This window comes from Cervus elaphus, chromosome 26 (genome assembly GCF_910594005.1).
Source record: "Cervus elaphus chromosome 26, mCerEla1.1, whole genome shotgun sequence".
NCBI lineage: Eukaryota > Metazoa > Chordata > Mammalia > Artiodactyla > Cervidae > Cervus > Cervus elaphus.
In genome coordinates, this window is record NC_057840.1 from 29,996,474 (window position 1) to 30,018,331 (window position 21,858).

The 21,858-nt window shown below is 39.7% G+C and overlaps 1 protein-coding gene across 2 annotated transcripts in view; it reads left to right on the forward strand.

The window, feature by feature from the left end:
- Positions 1 to 21,858, forward strand: part of GRM1 (glutamate metabotropic receptor 1) — a 407,028-nt gene that overhangs the window by 351,915 nt on the left and 33,255 nt on the right. For both annotated transcript variants that reach the window (XM_043888557.1, XM_043888558.1), the window contains exons 7-8: positions 3,319 to 3,445; positions 20,866 to 21,796. In XM_043888557.1, the coding sequence (XP_043744492.1) occupies positions 3,319 to 3,445; positions 20,866 to 21,796 (1,058 nt within the window). The remainder of the gene's footprint in view (positions 1 to 3,318; positions 3,446 to 20,865; positions 21,797 to 21,858) is intronic.

Consider the following 21,858-nt stretch of genomic DNA (forward strand, 5'->3'; position numbering starts at 1 on the left):
GTACATTTCTTGATGACTGTGATCTGACAACAGTGAAAGTAAGGCATGATTCCTTTCCCCTAGGAGCCCACAGCCCACACTGATAGTCTTGGCAGTTGCGTGCATGTTGCTCTGGAGTGAGATGAAATTAAACCCATGTTATAGGATTAGAGGCAGGGACCAAAATTCAGTATGCCATTTCCTTCTCCACAAGATCTTCCCAACCCAGGAATCAAACCTCGGTCTCCTGCATTGCGGGCAGACTCTTTACCATCTGAGCCACCAGGGAATCTTAAGTCTGGAGGGATAGCTGAGAGACAGAAAAGACAAGTCTCATAATTCAGGTGCTATATGGCAAAAGTGAACGTATTTGGTGGCCGAATAAGAAGGAGTAACAAAAAAATTCCATCAGAGCAATTCCTTTTAAATTATTTATTAAATGTATAAGCTAATCATTTTTTATGCACTTATTCAGTCATTCAAAACCTAATTTTAAGTATTTTTTCTATGTGGCATACCCGTAGGATCTATTTTTCACTAGTTATCTTGCATAAATACATTTGTTTAGAACTATTATCTTTGGAATTTGTCTAATTCATAGTATTCATTTTATAGTTAGGAAAAAGATAAAGCTGATTGAAGAGATAGACCCTATTTTGTACTTCTTATACAAAGACACGACTGAGCGACTGAACTGAACTGAACTGATGCTAATTAAAATAATAAAGCACTACTTTTAAATTTTTCCATAGCATTAGAAAAATTCATAATTTGGAATACAGTATAAATTTGTCATGCTTACTCTGAGGATAGATGTGAATTTTTCAGAAAGACAGTTTGAGTCTACTTTCTAGAGTTATTTGAAAGTAAAAGAAGAAAAAGAAAACCTTTTACAGTTTCTGAAAATATACTGTCATGGGATATTTTTCATGTAATTTTAAAATAGTGTCTCATTAATACATTTTGACCTGATCTAGAAGAAGATAAGTTTATCCTCACAAAGGCTATATGACTTTAAGCTATGGCAATATTTACTGTTCAATTTCTGACTTTATATATGAGAACATTTGATAATGTCTAACATGTTAGGGTCCCATCACTTCACAGCAAATAGCTGGGGAAACAATGGAAACAGTGAGAGACTTTATTTTTGGGGACTCCAAGATCACTGCAGATGGCGACTGCAGCCATGAAATTAAAAGACGGTTGTTCCTTGGAAGAAAAGCTATGACCAACCTAGATAGCATATTAAAAAGCAGAAACATTACTTTGCCAACAAAGGTCCATCTAGTCAAAGCTATGGTTTTTCCAGTAGTCATGTATGGATGTGAGAGTTGGACCATAAAGAAGGCTGAGTACCGAAGAATTGATGCTTTTGAACTGTGGTGTTGGAGAAAACTCTTGAGAGTCCCTTGGACTGCAAGGAGATCCAACCAGTCCATCCTAAAGGAAATCAGTCCTGCATATTCATTGGAAGGACTGATGCTGAAGCTGAAACTCCAGTATTTTGGCCGCCTGATGCAAAGAGCTGACTCATTGGAAAAGACCCTGATGCTGGGAAAGATTGAAGGCGGGAGGAGAAGGGGACGACAGAGGGTGAGATAGTTGGAGGGCATCACCCACACAGTGGACATGAGTCTGAGTAAGCTCTGGGAGTTGGTGATGGACAGGGAGGCCTGGCGTGCTGCAGTCCATGGGGTCACAAAGAGTCGCACACGACTGAGTGACTGAACTGACTGAACATGTTAGGGAAAGACTTCTGTTTCCAGTTATGAGAGAGTAAAAAAGCTCAGACAGCATTCTGCTCTAAACAATCAGAAAACTTGACACAATATATGAAATAACTGTGTTCAGACATTGGGAAACAGTGTATAGCCTTGATTTCAAGGAAGTGAAAGGAAACAGAGAAGTGAACCCTAAAATCATTCAGGCATTCTGTCTGGAGACAATTTCCTGATTGTTATTTAGTGAGAAAGAACACAGAGTTTAGCTATCTTGATAATTTAAGAAGACAGAAAGCAAGGTTTAGGAGAGCCAAGGCAGAATCTGTAGTGCAGAGAAAGGAAGAGAATGAATTGATGCAGAAAAAGAGTTCCAGCAGTTGGTGTATGGGTTCCCATCAGTATTTGACTCTATCTGCATAAGTATGAAGTGAAAGTGTTAGTCACTCAGTTGTATCTGATTCTTTGTGACCCCATGGACTGTAGCCCGCCAGGATACTCTGTCCATGGAATTCCCCAGGCAAGAATACTGGAGTGGGCAGTCATTCCCTTCTCCAGGGGATCTTCCCCACTCGGGGATTGAACCCTGGTCTCCTGCATTGCAGGCGGACTCTTTGCCATGTGAGCCACCGGGGAAGTCCCCTGCATGAGTGTAGTACAATTCAGAAAGTCCAAGGAAAGAAAAATTACTGGGATGCTGGATTCCCAGAGGCCCCACAAGGCCAAGAATGTTCCCAGTTTCCATAAATCAGAGTAGAGATCCCTTGCTGAATACACAGAGCTAAGCAGAGAGCCCAGCAAGGTCACACTTTATAATAAGGGTAAACTATTCCTAGATTAGAGAATATTCTAGATTTGCCCGAAAAGATGAAAAACAAGGCTCAAACTGAGTCACAGGTGACCAGGCTGCCTGCCAGAACAAAGGCCAATACTTCAAGAAAAAAATCCAGCACTCTATACCTTATGTATAGCATCTCGTTAAAAAATTTTAGACTTGTGACAAAGTGAGAAAAGGTGACATATAACCAGAAAGAAAATCAAGTGATAGAAATAGTCCTAGATATTATATTGATGATGGAATTAATAGTCAAATTAAAATGCCTACTATAAATACATACAAAAGGGTTTAAAAGAAAACGTGCATATCATGCGATGACACATGGAGATGTACTTTAAACGATGAAAAACAAAGAGTATGAGAAATGATATTTTAAACAATAGGATTAGCAACATATTAGACATTATGGTAGTAAAGATCAGGGAGCTTACAACATAACAGTATAAAAAAGAGAAATGTACTTTTACTTTTCTGAGAACTATTAATGCGTATTAATATATATAATGATAGCATTCAACTGTTTAATTCCATTTATAAAAGAAATGATGATTGAAAAGCCTCCAAATCCAACATGGAGTGAACTGAAATTCACATCTGAACTCTAATGCAATGAGGTATACTTCAATCCATGTATTTGAGGTTCCTCAATATGTACGATTTTTTTGGAAAGTTAGTCTTCAAAAGAAAAAATTACAGTATGAAAGCAAGTCCTTATCTGAAAAAAGAAAGGCTTTCTGGAGAAACTAAATTTAAGGCATATGAAATATCCCTGTGTTATAGGTCATACGGAAAGGGGAAGTCAGTTGCTGCTGGATTTGCACTGCCTGCAAAGAGAATGAGTATGTGCAAGATGAATTCACCTGCAAAGCTTGTGACTTGGGATGGTGGCCCAATGCAGATCTGACAGGTAGGAACTGTCTCACTTGTCAACCTTATCCTTAACATTGGCCTCTGCGATGTGCCTGTTGTTTAAAATGTGAGTGAGTAACTCACGCCTTTTTCAACATTTATTTACACTGTTACTGCTCATGTCAAAGGTACACTTAAAGTTCTTAAAAGTTTTCCATCATCCATATTGAAAGTTTATTTAAATATAAATAAAAGGGTATTCAAAGGGTATTCTTGTATACCAGTTGTTCCTGTTTTTCTTTTTATAATTTTTATCTGAAGATATATCAGGGAAGAAACATGTAATAATATAAAACAAAGTAATTTTAATAGTGTGATTAGTCACTCAGTCATGACCAACTCTTTGCAACCCCATGGACTGTAGCCCCCAGGCCCCTCTGTCCATGGGATTCTCCAGGCAAGAATACTGGAGAGGGTTGCCATTTCTTCCTCCAGTGGATCTTCACAACCCAGGGATCGAACCTGAGTCCCCAGCGTCTCTTGCATTAGCAGGCAGATTCTTTACCACTGAGACACCTGGGAAGCCTCTATTTTAATAAATGTTTCCCATGCTCTACTCTCTATCTGGAATTTCTTTCATTTCCTTGTCTGCCTGAAAAATTTTACAGTAATTGTAAAGTTTGTTAGGCAGACACAGAGATTAAAAAAAAAAATTCCAGATAGAAAGTAGAACATGGGAAACTTGAAAGCATGTAGTACATTTGGGGAAAACCATGGAACAGGTATATGGGGTTGTTTGGTAAATACAAGGGGCTGGTAGAGATGTGGTCAGAAATGAGATTGGATGAGGACACTGGAAGCAAATGGTAAGGAACTTCTATAAGAACTTATTCTAAATGTTTGGATTTTGGCTTTAAGCCTAGGAGAACCACAGAGGGACTTAAAGTGGTGAATAATGTCATGATATTGGTGTCTCAGAAAGATAACCATGGTGGCAGTATGGACAAGGATAGTGAGCCTAAACTGAAAACAGAGAGAAGTGAGGAAGCTACTGTGTTGGTCCAAATGAGTAATTCTAAACGGTGTGAACAGAGCAGCTGCATGGAAGTTAGTTTAGTTCAGTCGCTCAGTCCTGTCTGACTCTTTGCGACCCCATGAATCGCAGCATGCCAGGCCTCCCTGTCCATCACCAACTCCCGGAGTTTACTCAAACTCATGCCCATCGAGTCGGTGATGCCATCCAGCCATCTCATCCTCTGTCATCCCCTTCTCCTCCTGCCGCCAATCCCTCCCAGCATCAGGGTCTTTTCCAATGTGTCAACTCTGCATGAGGTGGCCAAAGTACTAGAGTTTCAGCTTCAGCATCAGTCCCTCCAATGAACACCCAGGACTTATTTCCTTCAGGATGGACTGGTTGTATCTCCTTGCTGTCCAAGGGACTCTTAAGAGTCTTCTCCAACAACATAGTTCAAAAGCATCAATTCTTCGGTGCTCAGCTTTCTTCACAGTCCAACTCTCACATCCATACATGACTACTGGAAAAACCATAGCCTTGACTAGACGGACCTTTGTCGGCAAAGTAATGTCTCTGCTTTTTAATATGCTATCTAGGTTGGTCATAACTTTCCTTCCAAGGAGTAAGCGTCTTTTAATTTCTTGGCTGCAGTCACCATCTGCAGTGATTTTGGAGCCCCCAAAAATAAAGTCTAACACTGTTTCCACTGTCTCCCCATCTATTTCCCATGAGGTGATGGGACCAGATGCTTTGTAGTTCCTCTTCACTTTCTGCCATAAGAGTGGTGTTATCTGCATATCTGAGGTTATTGATATTTCTCCTGGCAATCTTGATTCCAGCTTGTGCTTCTTCCAGCCCAGTGTTTCTTATGATGTACTCTGCATATAAGTTAAATAAGCAGGGTGACAATATACAGCCTTGATGTACTCCTTTTCCTATTTGGAACCAGTCTGTTGGTCCATGTCCAGTTCTAACTGTTGCTTCCTGACCTGCATACAGGTTTCTCGGGAGGCAGATCAGGTGGTCTGGTATTCCCATCTCCTTCAGAATTTTCCACAGTTTATTGTGATCCACAGAATTGAAGGCTTTGGTGTAGTCAATAAAGCAGAATTAGATGTTTTCCTGTAACTCTCTTGCTTTTTCGATGATCCAGTGGATATTGGCAATTTGATCTCTGGTTCCTCTGCCTTTCCTAAAACCAGCTTGAACATCTGGAAGTTCTCGGTTCACATATTGCTGAAGCCTGGCTTGGAGAATTTTGAGCATTACTTTACTAGCGTATGAGATGAGTGCAATTGTGCAGTAGTTTGAGCATTCTTTGGCATTGCCTTTCTTAGGGATTGGAATGAAAACTGACCTTTTCCAGTCCTGTGGCCACTGCTGAGTTTTCCAAATTTGCTGGAATATTGAGTGCAGCACTTTCACAGCATCATCTTTCAGGATTTGAAATAGCTCAAATGGAATTCCATCACCTCCACTAGCTTTGTTCATAGTGATGCTTCCTAAGGCCCACTTGACTTCACATTCCAGGGTGTCTGGCTCTAGGTGAGTGTTCACACCACTGTGATTATCTCGGTCATGAAGATCTTTTTTGTACAGTTCTTCTGTGTATTGTTGCCACCTCTTCTTAATATCTTCTGCTTCTGTTAGGTCCATACCATTTCTGTCCTTTATTGAGCCCATTTTTGCATGAAATGGTCCCTTTGTATCTCTAATTTTCTTGAAGAGACCTCTAGTCTTTCCCATTCTGTTTTTTCCTCTATTTCTTTGCATTGATCACTGAGGAAGGCTTTCTTATCTCTCCTTGCTATTCTTTGGAACTCTGCATTCCAATGGGAATATCTTTCCTTTTTTCCTTTGCTTTTCGCTTCTCTTCATTTCACAGCTATTTGTAAGGCCTCCTCAGACAACCATTTTGCCTTTTTGCATTTCTTTTCCATGGGGATGGTCTTGATCCCTGTCTCCTGTACAATGTCATGAACCTCCATCCATAGTTCATCAGGCTCTCTTTTTATCAGATCTAGTCACTTAAATCTATTTCTCACTTCCACTGTATAGCCATAAGGGGTTTGATTTAGGTCATACCTGAATGGTCTAGTGGTTTTCCCTACTTTCTTCAGTTTAAGTCTGAATTTGGCAATAAGGAGTTCATGATCTGAGCCACAGTCAGCTCCAGGTCTTGTTTTTGCTGACTGTATAGAGCTTCTCCATCTTTGGCTGCAAAGAATATAATCAATCTGATTTCGGTGTTGACCATCTGGTGATGTCCATGTGTAGAGTCTTCTCTTGTGTTGTTGGAAGGCTGTTTGCTATGACCAGTGCGTTCTCTTGGCAAAACTTTATTAGCCTTTGCCCTGCTTCATTCCGTTCTCCAAGGCCAAATTTGCCTGTTACTCCAGGTATTTCTTGACTTCCTACTTTTGCATTCCAGTCCCCTATAATGAGAAGGACATCTTTTTTGGGTGTTAGTTCTAAAAGGTCTTGTAGGTCTTCATAGAACTGTTCAACTTCAGCTTCTTCAGCGTTACTGGTTGGGGCATAGGCTTGGATTACTGTGATATTGAATGGTTTGCCTTGGAAACAAACAGAGATCATTCTATCATTTTTGAGATTGCATCCAAGTACTGCATTTCAGACTCTTTTGTTGACTATGATGGCTACTCCATTTCTTCTAAGGGATTCCTGCCCAGAGTAGTAGATATAATGGTCATCTGAGTTAAATTCACCCATTCCAGTCCATCTTAGTTCGCTGATTCCTAGAATGTTGACATTCACTCTTGCCATCTCCTGTTTGATCACTTCCAATTTGCCTTGATTCATGGACCTAACATTCCAGGTTCCTATGCAATATTGCTCTTTACAGCATCGAACCTTGCTTCTATCACCAGTCCCATTCACAACTGGGTGTTTTTGCTTTGGCTCCATCCCTTCATTCTTTCTGGAGTTATTTCTCCACTGATCTCCAGTAGCATATAGGCCACCTACTGACCTGGGGGGTTCCTCTTTCAGTATCCTATCATTTTGCCTTTTCATACTGTTCACGGGGTTCTCAAGGCAAGAATACTGAAGTGGTTTGCCATTTCCTTCTCCAGTGGACCACATTCTGTCAGACCTCTCCACCATGACCCGGCCGTCTTGGGTGGCCCCACACAGCATGGCTTAGCTTCACTGAGTTAGACACGACTGTGGTCCTGTGATCAGATTGGCTAGTTTTCTGTGATTATGGTTTTAGTGTGTCTGCCCTCTGATGCCCTCTCACAACACCTACCGTCTTACTTGGGTTTCTCTTACCTTGGACGTGGGGTATCTCTTCACGGCTGCTCCAGCAAAGCGCAGCCGCTACTCCTTACTTTGGACGAGGGGCATCTTCTCACGGCTGCCCCTCCTGAAAGTAGAGAGGAATAAATGAATGCAGGAGATGATTTACTCATAAAATCAGTGGGATTCCTGTGGATGGATTACCCAAGTTTATAAGCTTCCCAAGAGTAATGTTCATGTATGTGAGTTTTGGGGCTTCCCAGATGGCGCTAGTGATAAAGAACCTGCCTACCAATACAGGAGACAGATGAGACACAGGTTCAATCCCTGGGATGGGAAGACCCCCTGGAGGAGGAAATGGCAACCCACTCTAGGATTCTTGCCTGGAGAATCACACGGACAGAGGAGCCTGGCAGGCTACAGTCCATAGTGTCCCACAGAGTTGAACACAACTGAAGCGACTTAGCAGGTATATATGAGTTTCAATTTCCAAAATCTCTGATATGAGCTTACAGATGACACATGTGTCACAGATGTTGTTCACAAATTTAAAGAGTGATAGAACTATGGAAATTTTGAGTTCATAGAGACTGTATCATCTGAATAACACAATCCTTCATTTTAGAACATGAAAGCTAAGGCCTGGAGAGGTGTACCTGTGTGCCCAGGGTCATAACTAGTTAGAAGCAGGTCCTTGTTCATTGACTGCTGATCCCACGCTTCCCTGGGTGCTGTTGAAAATGATTAGGGTAACATTCACGAGTGCTGTTTACTTTTTCACTTCTCCCCAAATAAGACTCTGAAACTAAGAAATTGTGTGGCTTATACAGAGGACATAAAAAATGGCTGCCTGAGTAGAAAAAGGTCAATTATTAAAATTATTATTTTTAAAGCAAAAGACCATGTAAAATGTTAATACGGTTAGAAAATAAACTGAATATCAAAGCTTTTAGCAATCACCTGGTATAAAGGCCATTTTAAAATGAAAAGAACTTAGAATGTTTTTGAAAGTACAAACTCTGTCTCACCTGTTTTTTAATTCTCTTGCTGAAGGCTGGCTTTCAACTTCAAATATGCCTAAAAATCACCCAGGAATTACTCATCTGCATAGATCCTCATTCACTAGTTCTGAGATGGGACCTACCAGATTCTAGTCCCTGTCCCATCCCTTGGAAAACTCTGGCTCACAGCCTGGTGCCTTGAACATACATAATTACTGCCTGATAAATGTTTGCTCTATTGAGAGAATTAGAAGGAACTCACCCAAGTTCATCTAGGTCAATACAGATGGTTAATAGGAGAAGCCATCTCAAGAATCTAGGGGGTTTTGTCTCTGGGTCTAAAGCTGTTTGTTTCACTCTGCATTTATCTTGGACTGCATGCATCGGACTGACTTGAAGAAGCTTTTCCAACATTGTTCTGGGCACAAACCTCCTCCCCCACAGGTTCACATCTTCATGAACTGATCTTCTTACTCAGTGTGTGCTTCCTGTCTTGTTTATCTTGAGAAAGCAGGCTCCTTAGATCACCCTTGTGCTTGAAAACTAGGTTTGACTTCAGAGTCAGTCCTCTCTGCTTTTTGACTGAGACCGCAGCTGACAAGAAAGAGAATCAAAGACAAAACTAGCCCCTTTCTAGGATTAATCTTAAATGTCAGAAGGCCTGGCTTTGAGGTACAAGTTTTCCTCTTGTCTACATTTCAGAGCTTCCCCAGACTTTTCCTACTATCTCAGCTTCCCTTTAATTGAGGCTTCTCTCATACATGAAAAGAACTTCTATCCAATATTAAAATAGAAAAAAAAAACTTTTTTAAGATCTAATATAATAACGGAACTCAAAGTCATATGTTTTATCCCCTAGAGATCTTCCATTGTGGATATATTGTCTGTCCACTGTCAAGCGATGACCATCCTAGATTAGCAACAATTAAAAAAAAAAACCGTCCTTAATTATAAATAGATGAGTTTTAATGCAATTATCTTTCTAGAGAATTAAATCTACTATCACCCATCATATGTGTAAAAATCACTAACATTCAAAAAGTTGAGCTAAGCGACAGCCCATTCTGCCTTTATCTGGTAACAACAGGCAAGTGGCTAAATCTGGATCATATATCCAAATTATGTCACAAGTCTTATGTTTAAGATCTTTCAGAATATGCATCGCTCATCCTCATTTATACTTAGTCTTAAGGGCACCTGTTGTTTCTGCATCCCTTCCATTCTTTCAAACGAATGGAAAATGAGGTCTAATTTGCTACTTACTGGGCACCCTGTCAGGCTCAGAGCAAGGGCGCAGTTCATGGCAGTGTGTTTTTGACTGTTGCCATGGTAACAGTAGTTGTGAAAAGAGAAGACTCACAGGCAGAGAAAAACAAAAATCAGTAAAATACTAAGAAGAGTATATACATTGCCTTTAAGTAACTGTTTTATTTTCATGAGTAGATTCTTTGGACTGAACTTTAGTTAAAATGAGAAATCATTCTTCTTTGGAAAATAGTGCTTTTTACCGAAGGTGAAGTTTGTTAAAAATATGCTTAAAATCATTTTATGAGATACTTTGCATATATGATCCAAAGATTAAAATTAATGAATAAAAATATGTTAACAAGTGAGTTTTTATTCTCATTAGGATATGTTGCTTTTTAGCTACGAAGAAAAAAAAGGGATATGTCTTAGAGGAAGTGTCTTCTGAAGCTGTTAATAAGCTTCTCATTTTTTCTTCTTGGGAAAATGCACATTTTAATTCAGCATTTAAATTTCACACTTTACTTCTCACGGTGCATAAACAGAGATTTCATCTGCCATGATATACAACTTGATAATAGTTTAACAATTCATGGACCAATTATAAGAAACCCAATGCTGCCTATTCCTTTTAAAAAGTCAAACAGTATAAAATAATTCCTCATAAAGTCAGACTACCCTAAATCTTACAATGAAAATATAAAATACTGTTATAAAAATTAACTTTTAACTAGTTTTCCCTACCTAACAGTGGCAGCCACCTCTCATGTTATCTACTTATTTATTTACTTTTGTATTATACACAACCACCTTCTTTGTGCCAGGTATTTTTTTGAGATATTGGGACATATTGGTGAATGAGACAAGGTTTATATCCTAGAAGACAAACTTCACATAAAACTAGACATGGAAGCAGACAATTATAAGTCCTGGAACAGGACTATGTACAAAATTTCACATGAGTACAGAGAAAAAAGCAATCATCTTTTCCCTGACAAGAGAAAGAGGAAGGGACATCTGAGCTTAAAGATTGGATAATAAATAGAATTTCCCATTTTAGGTAATTTATATTAATGTAATAATGCTAGAGAAAGCATTTCAATGAAGCCTTATGCAATTATGAAGCAGTAATGTAAATGTTATTAAATGTCCCAACACACTTTAGGTGGAATAATTGTGGCCTATCTTTGTTTCTTGTTTCATATTAAATTTGTCTTTACTTAATTGGAAAGGATTCAGATATTAAATTATAACCTTCTCTAATGCATTTTGATGTTATAAGTGAGCCAATATTTAGTTCGAAAATTAGAAGTTAACCCTTGTCCTCAGATTAGAGTTATTACCACTTCTCTTAGATTTTTCTCAGCAATTTGTAGTCTGCTAGAAGGAAACTGACATGTCTGGGGTAACTCTAACCATGAACACTGCCAGGTCCTTAAGTTCTCTGTGCTTTAGATATAGTATATGCACAACTCCTATTAAAGTCTTCTTGTGGGTTTCAGGTAGGCTCAGGGCACTCATTCTAAACCACTGATTGAATTTAACCACCACCCCTTCTAGTCTTGGAATTACCAAACATTGGAGGTTGCGAAACCCTTCTCTTTAAAAAAAAAAACAGGACAAATAAAGTACATCGCATCACATAATATATATGGACAATGGATATTTTGTCTAATTCCCTCAAAATATCAAAGCTAACCCTTCTAAAATTTAGGATGTCTTAAAAAATAGAAAAAGAAAAAGAAAAGAAAGAAAGAAAGAAAGGAAAGGAAGGAAGAAAAAACAACTTTTAAGAAGCTTATTCAAAATGTAAATTGTCAGTCCCAATCCCCATGTGATTCTGTTTTGGGTGGTCCTGGATTGGCATTGAAAATCCTGCTTTTCACATAGGAAAAAGAATCTAGGATCTTCACAAGAGATAAAGCAATCTTAATTGTGCTGAGCACCAAAGAATTGATGCTTTTGAACTGTGGTGTTGGAGAAGACTCTTGAGAGTCCCTTGGACTGCAAGGAGATCCAATCAGTCCATCCTAAAGGAAATCAGTCCTGGGTGTTCATTGGAAGGACTGATGCTGAAGCTGAAACTCCAGTCCTTTGGCCACCTGATGCGAAGAGCTGACTCATTTGAAAAGACCCTGATGCTGGGAAAGATTGAGGGCAGGAGGAGAAAGGGACGACAGGGGATGAGATGGTTCGACGGCATCACCGACTCAATGGATGGGTTTGGGTGGACTCTGAGAGTTGGTGATGGATAGGGAGGCTTGGCGTGCTGTGGTTCATGGGGTCACAAAGAGTCAGACATGACTGAGCAACTGAACTGAACTGACTGAATGGTGAGGTAGATTTAAGCTTTGGGGTATTGTTATGACAAACTGCTACTGTTGCAACACAAGAATACTTAGACTTCTACCATAGAAGAATGGTTTTCTTCATTTGTGTATAGTACACTGGGTTGAAGAAGTGAAGTGAAGTTGCTCAGTCATGTCCGACTCTTTGTGAATCCATGAACTGTAGCCTACTGGGCTCCTCCATCCATGGGATTTTCCAGGCAAGAGTACTGAAGTGGGTTGCCATTTCCTTCTCTAGAGGATCTTCCTGGAAGGCAGACGCTTTACCGCCTGAGCCACCAGGGAAGCCCTAGTACCCTGGGTTAAGGTAGCCTTAATTTACAGCTAGACTTGGAAGACTGATTACTAATGGAGAAGGCTGAGTAGCAGTCTTTAGTTTCCGGTTACATTAATGTGTATGTGTTAGTTGCTCAGTTGTATCCAACTCTTTGCGACCTTGTGGACTGTAGCCTGCCAGGCTTCTCTGTTCATGGAATTCTCCAGGCAAGAATACTGGAGTGGGTTGCCATCTCCTTCTGCAGGCCAGTGGAGTTTTAAACTTTAAGCTGGCTACATTAAGGGGGCTAGGATTTATGATATGCAATTTAAGGTTTGAAACTCCACTAGCAACAACCAAAGTTAGTTCATTTACTGATGCATATTTTATTAGACAGGTCGACTTGGCTATACAACTTGAGGGCCATGAAAGACTTCAGTGAGAGTTTCTGTCTTGTGCTGTCTTAAAATCAATGTTCATTGTGCAGATTTTTGTAGCTCAATCCACTGATAAAGCATGCCCTTGTTGGAATGAGCCCATCTTAAATTTGAGAAGTGCTAGTTTTGATATCTTGAGAGAGTTACACAAAATATCCACATGTCCACATATGTGAGGTAATGTACTTATTAGTTATTACCTTAGTTATTATATAACTTAAATTCATGAATAAATGTTCCAATGAAATGTTTCCAAATCCCTAGATTGGTAAGTTGGAACATGCTTGCTAAGACTAAAAGTCTGATCATATTTTAGTCATTATAAGTGTTGTGGTTTGTCAACAGCGGAATGCTTCAGAAAATATTCACACTGTTTAAACTAATACATATTTATAAACCACAGAAGGAGATAACTGTAGGCAATGCATTTGGAGTTACTCACAGGATTCTTTTACAATTGTGTCAGTCAGTGTCCCCACCTTTACAGTTTTCCCAGATTAATTTAATTACAAATGAAGCATGAACTGGCCGCATCTGCTATCCTGGAAATGTTTTCCCATTAGTGTTTAATTTTGTGGCCAATTTGTTTCTACTGAAATGAATTCTTTAATTTTTTTCCATCAGAATTTTATCTTGTGTCTATTGGATATTTCATATGGTGCTGCCAGACAGCCATTCTGGCTTTGCCAGATAATATCCTTGTAGATCTGGCATTTCTTTTAAGAATTTCTTTGCTGGCTAGACTTTGTGTTCCTATAACTGAATTCTTGAACTTCTCTATTACACAAAATATCCATCCTGTCCACATATGTGAGGTAATGGACTTGTTTGCCCTGTTTTGTTGTTATTAATACACTATTCATTATTGTTTTATATGAGACTTGTGTAAGGACTCAGGGTAGTCTGTATAGTATAATCATCTCTAAAATATTTATATTATATTTTACAGTACTAGTATTAGCCTTTATAGTACCTTTTTTAATGCTATAGGTCTGAACTTCTATGGCAACAATTATTTTATGTAACATCAACTCATCAAAATATTATTATTTTAAAAAATAACTGGAAACTTTTTAAAGTGTGCTTTTACAGTATTTAAAGACTAAAATCTGTCTTTATAGTGTTAAATAAATGGATTACTCTGAAATCATACAAGTTATTAGCTTATGTATGTGCCTCTTTTCTTTTAAAATTTGATAGGACACAGGGAACCCAAAATTCAGTTATTAAAAATATTTATTTTGTGGTAGAGTATTGCATTTTATAATACCGTGTGGACTACTTATGTATTAAACTTAGTGGTTTTCTTTTTAGTTTTAGTATAAGAACCATGGTGAACCAATGTTAATATTTAGTAATGGGTATTCAAAATTTTATTTGACAAGGACACTCCTTGAATAACATAATCACAATCCTGAGATTCTCCTCCTTTGGTTATAGAGCTTAATTATGCTCACTTATTACATCAGTGAATAGTAATATGGGGAGAATTAGCAACTGTTCATAACTAGCTAATTAGCAGAAAATGTTGGACAATTTCAGTTAATAATAGGGATTTATTACACGTGGTAATTCAGTCAGTTCAGTCACTCAGTCGTATCTGACTGTTTGCGACCCCATGAACCGCAGCATGCCAGGCCTCCCTGTCCATCACCAACTCTCAGAATCTACCCAAACCCATGTCCATCGAGTCGGTGATGCCATCCAACCATCTCATCCTCTGTCTCCCCTTCTCCTCCTGCCCTCAATCTTCCCCAGCATCAGGGTCTTTTCAAATGAGTCAGCTCTTCGCATCAGGTGGCCAAAGGATTGGAGTTTCAGCTTCAGCATCAGTCCTTCCAATGAACACCCAGGACTGATCTCCTTTAGAATGGACTAGTTGGATCTCCTTGCAGTCCAAGGGACTCTCCAGAGTCTTCTCCAACACCATAGTTCAAAAGCCTCAATTCTTCGACGCTCAACTTTCTTCACAGTCCAACTCTCACATCCACACATGACCACTGGAAAAACCACAGCCTTGACTAGATGGACCTTTGTTGGCAAAGTAATGTCTCTGCTTTTTAATATGCTGTCTAGGTTGGTCATAACGTTCCTTCCAAGGAGTAAGCATCTTTTAATTTCATGGCTGCAATCACTATCTGCAGTGATTTTGGAGCCCCAAAAAATAAAGTCAGCCATTGTTTCCACTGTTTCTCCATCTATTTGCCATGAAGTGATGGGACTGGATGTCATGATCTTAGTTTTCTGAATGTTGAGCTTTAAGCCAACTTTTTCACTCTCCTCTTTCACTTTCATCAAAAGGCTCTTCAGTTCTTCTTCACTTTCTGCCATAAGGGTGGTGTCATCTGCGTATCTGAGGTTATTGATATTTCTCCTGGCAATCTTGATTGCAGCTTGTGCTTCCTCCAGCCCAGCGTTTCTCATGATGTACTCTGCATAGAAGTTAAATAAGCAGGGTGACAATATATAGCCTTGACATACTCCTTTTCCCATTTGGAACCAGTCTGTTGTTCCATGTCCAGTTCTAACTGTTGCTTCCTGACCTGCATACAGGTTTCTCAAGAGGCAGGTCCAGTGGTCTGTTATTCCCATGTCTGTCAGAATTTTCCACAGTTTATTGTGATCCACGCAGTCAAAGGCTTTGGCATAGTCAATAAAGCAGAAATAGATGTTTTTTTCTGGAACTCTGTTGCTTTTTCGATGGTCCAGCGGATGTTGGCAATTTGATCTCTTGGTACAAGGATTTAAAGACCTTGTACAAAACCTAAAGATAGTTTGACTTAGTTTATGCCTGCAATTATCCTTAGGCAAAGAGACTAAGTGTTGGCTATGAAATTAAGAGGTTGGCTTTAAAGGGTAAATTCGTTATCTATTGCTGTGTAACAAATTACCCCCAAACAAATTTCCTCCAAATTTAGTAGCTTACAACAATACACATTTATTATCTCACAGTTTCCATGGGTCAGAAATATGGGCACAGTTTAGCTGAGTTCTCTGCTTCATAATCTCTCACAAAGCTAAAAATTGAAGTATCAGCTATGGATGATGTCTAGTCTGAAGACGTGATTGTGGAAGGGTACACTTTCAAATTCACTTAGCTAGTTGTTGGCAGAATACAATCATCAAAGGCTTGAATTTAGGGCTTAAGTTTTGTTTGTTTTTTTGGTTTTTTTTTTTTTTTTTTTTTTGCTGGTGATTAGGGATGAGGACTTCTCCCAGTCCCTTGCCATGTGGACATTAGCAAAATAGGAGTTGTTTCATCAAAGCCAGCAAGAGAGTCTGCTACAAGATGAAGAGTGTTATCTTATATAGCTTAATCACGGGAGAGACAGCCTATCAACTTTGCTATAGAAAAGAAAATTCTATAGAAAAGAAGCAAGTCATAGGCCTAGTTCACACTCAAGGGGAGGGCATTCCACAGAGACATGAATACCAGGATGTGGGGATCAATCTGAATCATCTTAGAAGCTACCTACCACAATGAACAATAATTGTTTGATATTGCCATACTGTTAATTTCATTTATTCAGTGGCTCAGAAGGTAAAGAATCTGCCTGCAGTGCAGGAAATCTGGGTTCGATCCCTGGGTTGGGACAAATCCTTGGAGAAGGGAATGGCAACCCACTCCAGTATTCTTGCCTGGAGAATTCCATAGACAGAGGAGCCTGGTGGCTATAGTCCATAGGATCTGCAATGAGTAGGACTTGACTGAGACACTAACATTTCACTTTCTTTCTTTCATACTGTTAATACATCTAGATCATGGTGTAGCATTTTCATATTTATACAAAAATTAAAGATTTGTGGTGATCTAGATACCTATGATAATCTGCATGCTTATGTGCTCTGTTTCAATTCATCTTCCTATTTCTGTGGAGTCTTTTGTCCACAGGAATTCTAGGAGATAGGCATTACTTGGATAATGTCTTAAATTATATATAGTACAGGTATTTTCATGATTAAATCAGCTATAACTTGGCCATGCTCAAGAACTGCAGCACGTCTTGCCTGACAGTAAACCCTACATGTTAGAATTGTGGGTTTTGTGTCACCAAGAATAATGTATTCTTATAATAATAGTGTCAAATTCCCAGTTAGGTGTTGGTACATAAGATTTTCACTATTCAGTAAACCAAGGTATTTGATGTTCTATTAATGGTGAAATTATTGGTAGACATTAGAAGAGTCTATATCAATAGTAAAGAAATATTATTTCCCCTGGGAGTTCAGAGGACAGACAGGGAGTTTGTGGGTGTTGGTGTCTTCCCCGTAGTTGAGTCATTAGACAGATTTTAGGCAGTTGTCCTGAGTTTTACTAATATGAGGTGATGGTTTTTTTTTTAACTGGAGTTTAATTGCTTTGCAATGTTGTGTTGGCTTCTTCATCATAACGACGTGAATCATCCGTATGTATACATCTGTCCTCTCCCTCTGGAGCCTCCCTCCCACCCCTCTAGGTATCACAGAGCACTGGGCTGGGCTCCCTTTGTTATATAAGCAGCTTCCCACTAGCTATCTGTTTTACGCATGGTAATGTATACGTTTCAATGCTACTCCCTCAGTTTGTCCCATCCTCTCCTTCCCCTACTGTGACCACATGTCTGTTCTCTATGTCTGCATCTCTATTCCTGCCCTGCAAATATGTTCATCAGTACCATTTTTCTAGATTCCCTATATATACATTGTTGTTGCTGTTTAGTCACTAAGTCATGTCCAACTTTTTTGAGACCCCATGAATTGTAGCCCACAAGGCTCCTCTGTCTATGGGATTTCCCAGAGAAGAATACTGAAGTGGGTTGCCATTGCCTTCTCCAGAAAATCTTCTCCACTCAGGGACTGAAGCCCGGTCTCCTGCTTGGCAGGTGGATTCTTTACCACTAAGCCACCAGGGAAGCATATATATGCATTAATATACGATATTTGTTTTTCTCTTTCTGACTTACTTCACTCTGTATAACAGGCTCTAGGATGGGGTGATGATTCTTTAAATGACACCGTTCTTTGTGATATTTGTGTTTTCTTACTGTATGCTACATGCTAAGTCACCTCAGTCGTGTCCAATTCTTCGCGACCCTATGGACTGTAGCCTACCAGGCTCCTCTGTTCATGAGACTCTCCAGGCAGAAATACTGGAGTGGGTTGCCACACCTTCCTCCAGGGGATCTTCCCAACCCAGGGATCGAACCCACATCACTTACATCTCCTGCACTGGCAAGCTGGTTCTTTACCACTAGCGCCACCTGGGAAGCCCTTTTCTTATCTATAGCTTCCTAAATCACAGAGAATAGAGACCCTTTTAAATGTTTTAAATAAGCATCCATTATTATATTGATTTCTAGTTTATTTACTTTTAAAGTCTACCTGAAAATGTCTGGTCAAATGTTAGATATTTTCTAACTTGGTAATTTTTAATTTTAATATTTTGCTTTCTGTTTGATTCTCCTAATTCATATCTGAGCCCATTTGCACAGAGGATATAGTCCTTGTTATGTCAGCTTGAATCTACCCCATAATTGTTTGAAGGTTTCCTAAAATCTATCTTTCATCTTTATTTTGAATCTTTAGTGAAAGAAAAACTTCTGAAATTGCCTTATGTAATATGTTTTCTATTTTAAAATTTTACACCACTGAGTTATTTAAATCTTCCCTTTTCTAATCTGCTCCTTTTAAAATATTTTCCCACATGAGGCTAACAATTAATTGAGTTAATTGGTACATATCTGCAGTGCAGGACAATAAGTGTCTAATAAAAATCCTGAATTCTGCACAAAATATTTTGCCTGTACCCCTGAAGTTTAGGAAAGTCATTAATTATATCTCTCAATTTGGCTCTAGACCAGGGTTTTAATTCGACTTCAGTGGATCTGACTTGTGTTCTAAAAATTTTAAATGCAGTATTCTTTGCTAATAAAAACTCCAAAGACAGAATATCTCATTTATAAAAACCAGGTTGCACAGAAAAAGAGAAATGCAGAGGGTAGCTTTCGGAATGTTACAAAGGCCTTGACAAAGATTCCATTGGAATTTGAATTTTATTTAGCAGCCTCAGAATGCCAGTTAAAAGGGCTGAATGCAGTAAGTCCCCTACATACCAGCCTTCAAGTTTTGAACCTTCGAAGATGCGCACGTGTGTTCACACGTCCAATGGTGTAAGTTAGTTCAGGTGTCTGGCGTACACTGTACAAGTGTCTGAGCTTTTGTGTACTGTACTGTACAGTGATGTATAGACTACAGTAGTATAGTATCTTTATTTCAAGTCCAGGATGTCCAGAAGCAAGTGTAAAAGCAGTGGTATATAGCCGATTATGATAGTTGGGTACCTGGGCAAACTTTATTAGACTTATGAATAAATTGAACTCACAAACATGCTCTCAGAACAGAACTTGTTCATATGTAGGGGGCTTACTGTATTGACTATTAAGTATTTTATCTCCTAATTCGTCTACTGCTGTTGCTTAGTCACTAAGTCGTGTCTGACTCTTTTGCGGCCCCATGGATGGTAGCGCACCAGGCTCCTCTGTCCATTTCCCAGGCATGAATACTGAAGTGGGTTTCCATTTCCTTCTCCAAGCTGTTCTTAAATATTTTAATTTATTGCTTGTGTCCCCCATAAAGATCATTATTATTCTATCAAATCATCTTTCCTTTCTCAACTTTATCAAGGAAACAGATAGATTTAGAGTTAAAATGTGACTTATTTTGGAAGGAGGAGTTCTTCCAGGAAGAGCTAAGACTTTAATACAGACCAATGCCAGACTCACAAAAGAGGGAGGCCACTCTGTTCGGCCAGGAGCGTGTGCTTGTGAGTGGTCGACACTTATGTGTTAAAATGAGTCTGTTCCTGACTGAGTGACTGTCAGAAGCCAGGGCTGACTCTGACTGGTTAACATGCAAAAGCTGTGTTCACTGACGGCAGCGCTTGTCGAATGACTGAACAGATTTAAAACAGGTTCTGGTGGTTCCTTGCTCTCATGGCTTCAGAACAATGAATCTTTTCCTAAATTTATGGAAATACATGTTTTTATTCTCACAATTTGGGAAATAACGGCCCAGACCAAACACAAAACCATGTGAAAGGGTTTTTGCCAAGACTTGACAAATGTTTTTCTCTGTGTGAAATACAAAACAGACTTTATCTGGAAGGAAAAGATAAGCCAGGCATTTAGAAACAGGGCTGTCTCTCCTTTCAAGAGGTGGGTGAAGGGAGATTTCATTCTTCCTTAGCGTGTCTATTAGAGGCTGATAAGTCAAAGGCCCTCAGATGCCACATACAGATCATACATAACTAAAGGGGTGAGACACTAAGACCTAAAGTAAGTAACTTAAAGTGAGTAATATAATATGTGGTAAATAAGAGAATACAGATTCTTCTAAGGAATTCAAATGGAATTTGTGTTTAAAACAGCTTTCCGGCTGTCAAGAAAGAAAGAAAGAGAATGCTTTTCTAATGAGCTGGACTTGTGTCTATGAGCTGGACTTGTTGCTGAGCAGTAACTACATAAAAATAAAAATTTTGTTAGTTTATTTCTTATTAACTTATTCTGTTGCATTGTGACCATCTAACCTTCAATGGAAACACAGTTTAGTTTCCATCTTTCCCTTTCATTTTCTGAAAGTGTAGATCTGAGTTCCATCCACAAAGCAGCATCCACTTATAACACTTTAAGAAAAGACTATTTTTATAGGCTTAAGTATGTCACATTAGGCTTGTGATGAGATTAGATTTGGGAGCATGACTGTCCAGAGAAAACAATGGTATATCTTTATTTGTGTGATAAGGAGGCATTTTAAAAAAGGAACTAAAACACCATACATCATGGAAGCTGGGAATATAGCTATGCCCCTGCAACTAGTAAGCCCTGTTGTTACTGATCAGCAAAATCTTGGATTCATTTTAAAACGATCTTTCTCATCACAGGATGTGAACCCATTCCTGTCCGCTACCTTGAGTGGAGCAACATAGAGTCCATCATAGCCATCGCCTTTTCCTGCCTGGGCATCCTTGTCACCTTGTTTGTCACCCTGATCTTCGTGCTATACCGAGACACACCTGTGGTCAAGTCCTCCAGCCGGGAGCTCTGCTACATCATCCTAGCTGGCATCTTCCTTGGTTACGTCTGTCCCTTCACCCTCATTGCCAAGCCCACCACCACCTCCTGCTACCTGCAGCGCCTCCTGGTCGGCCTCTCTTCTGCCATGTGCTACTCCGCTTTAGTGACCAAAACCAATCGCATCGCACGCATCTTGGCAGGCAGCAAGAAGAAGATCTGCACCCGGAAGCCCAGGTTTATGAGTGCCTGGGCCCAGGTGATCATTGCCTCAATTCTGATCAGCGTGCAGCTAACCTTGGTGATAACCCTGATCATCATGGAGCCCCCCATGCCCATCCTGTCCTACCCGAGCATCAAAGAAGTCTACCTTATCTGCAATACCAGCAACCTGGGGGTGGTAGCCCCTTTGGGCTACAATGGGCTCCTCATCATGAGCTGTACCTACTATGCCTTCAAGACCCGCAACGTGCCCGCCAACTTCAATGAGGCCAAGTACATTGCCTTCACCATGTATACCACCTGCATCATCTGGCTGGCTTTCGTGCCCATTTACTTTGGGAGCAACTACAAGATCATTACTACCTGCTTTGCAGTGAGCCTCAGTGTAACGGTGGCCCTGGGGTGCATGTTCACCCCCAAGATGTACATCATTATTGCCAAACCCGAGAGGAATGTCCGTAGTGCCTTTACCACCTCGGACGTGGTCCGCATGCACGTCGGCGACGGCAAGCTGCCCTGCCGCTCCAACACTTTACTCAGCATTTTCCGAAGAAAGAAACCAGGGGCGGGGAATGCCAAGTGAGTTGTCTGGCCTGGGTTTGCCTTTTCTGTTTCCCTCTCTGTCTCTCCCTCTCTCTTTC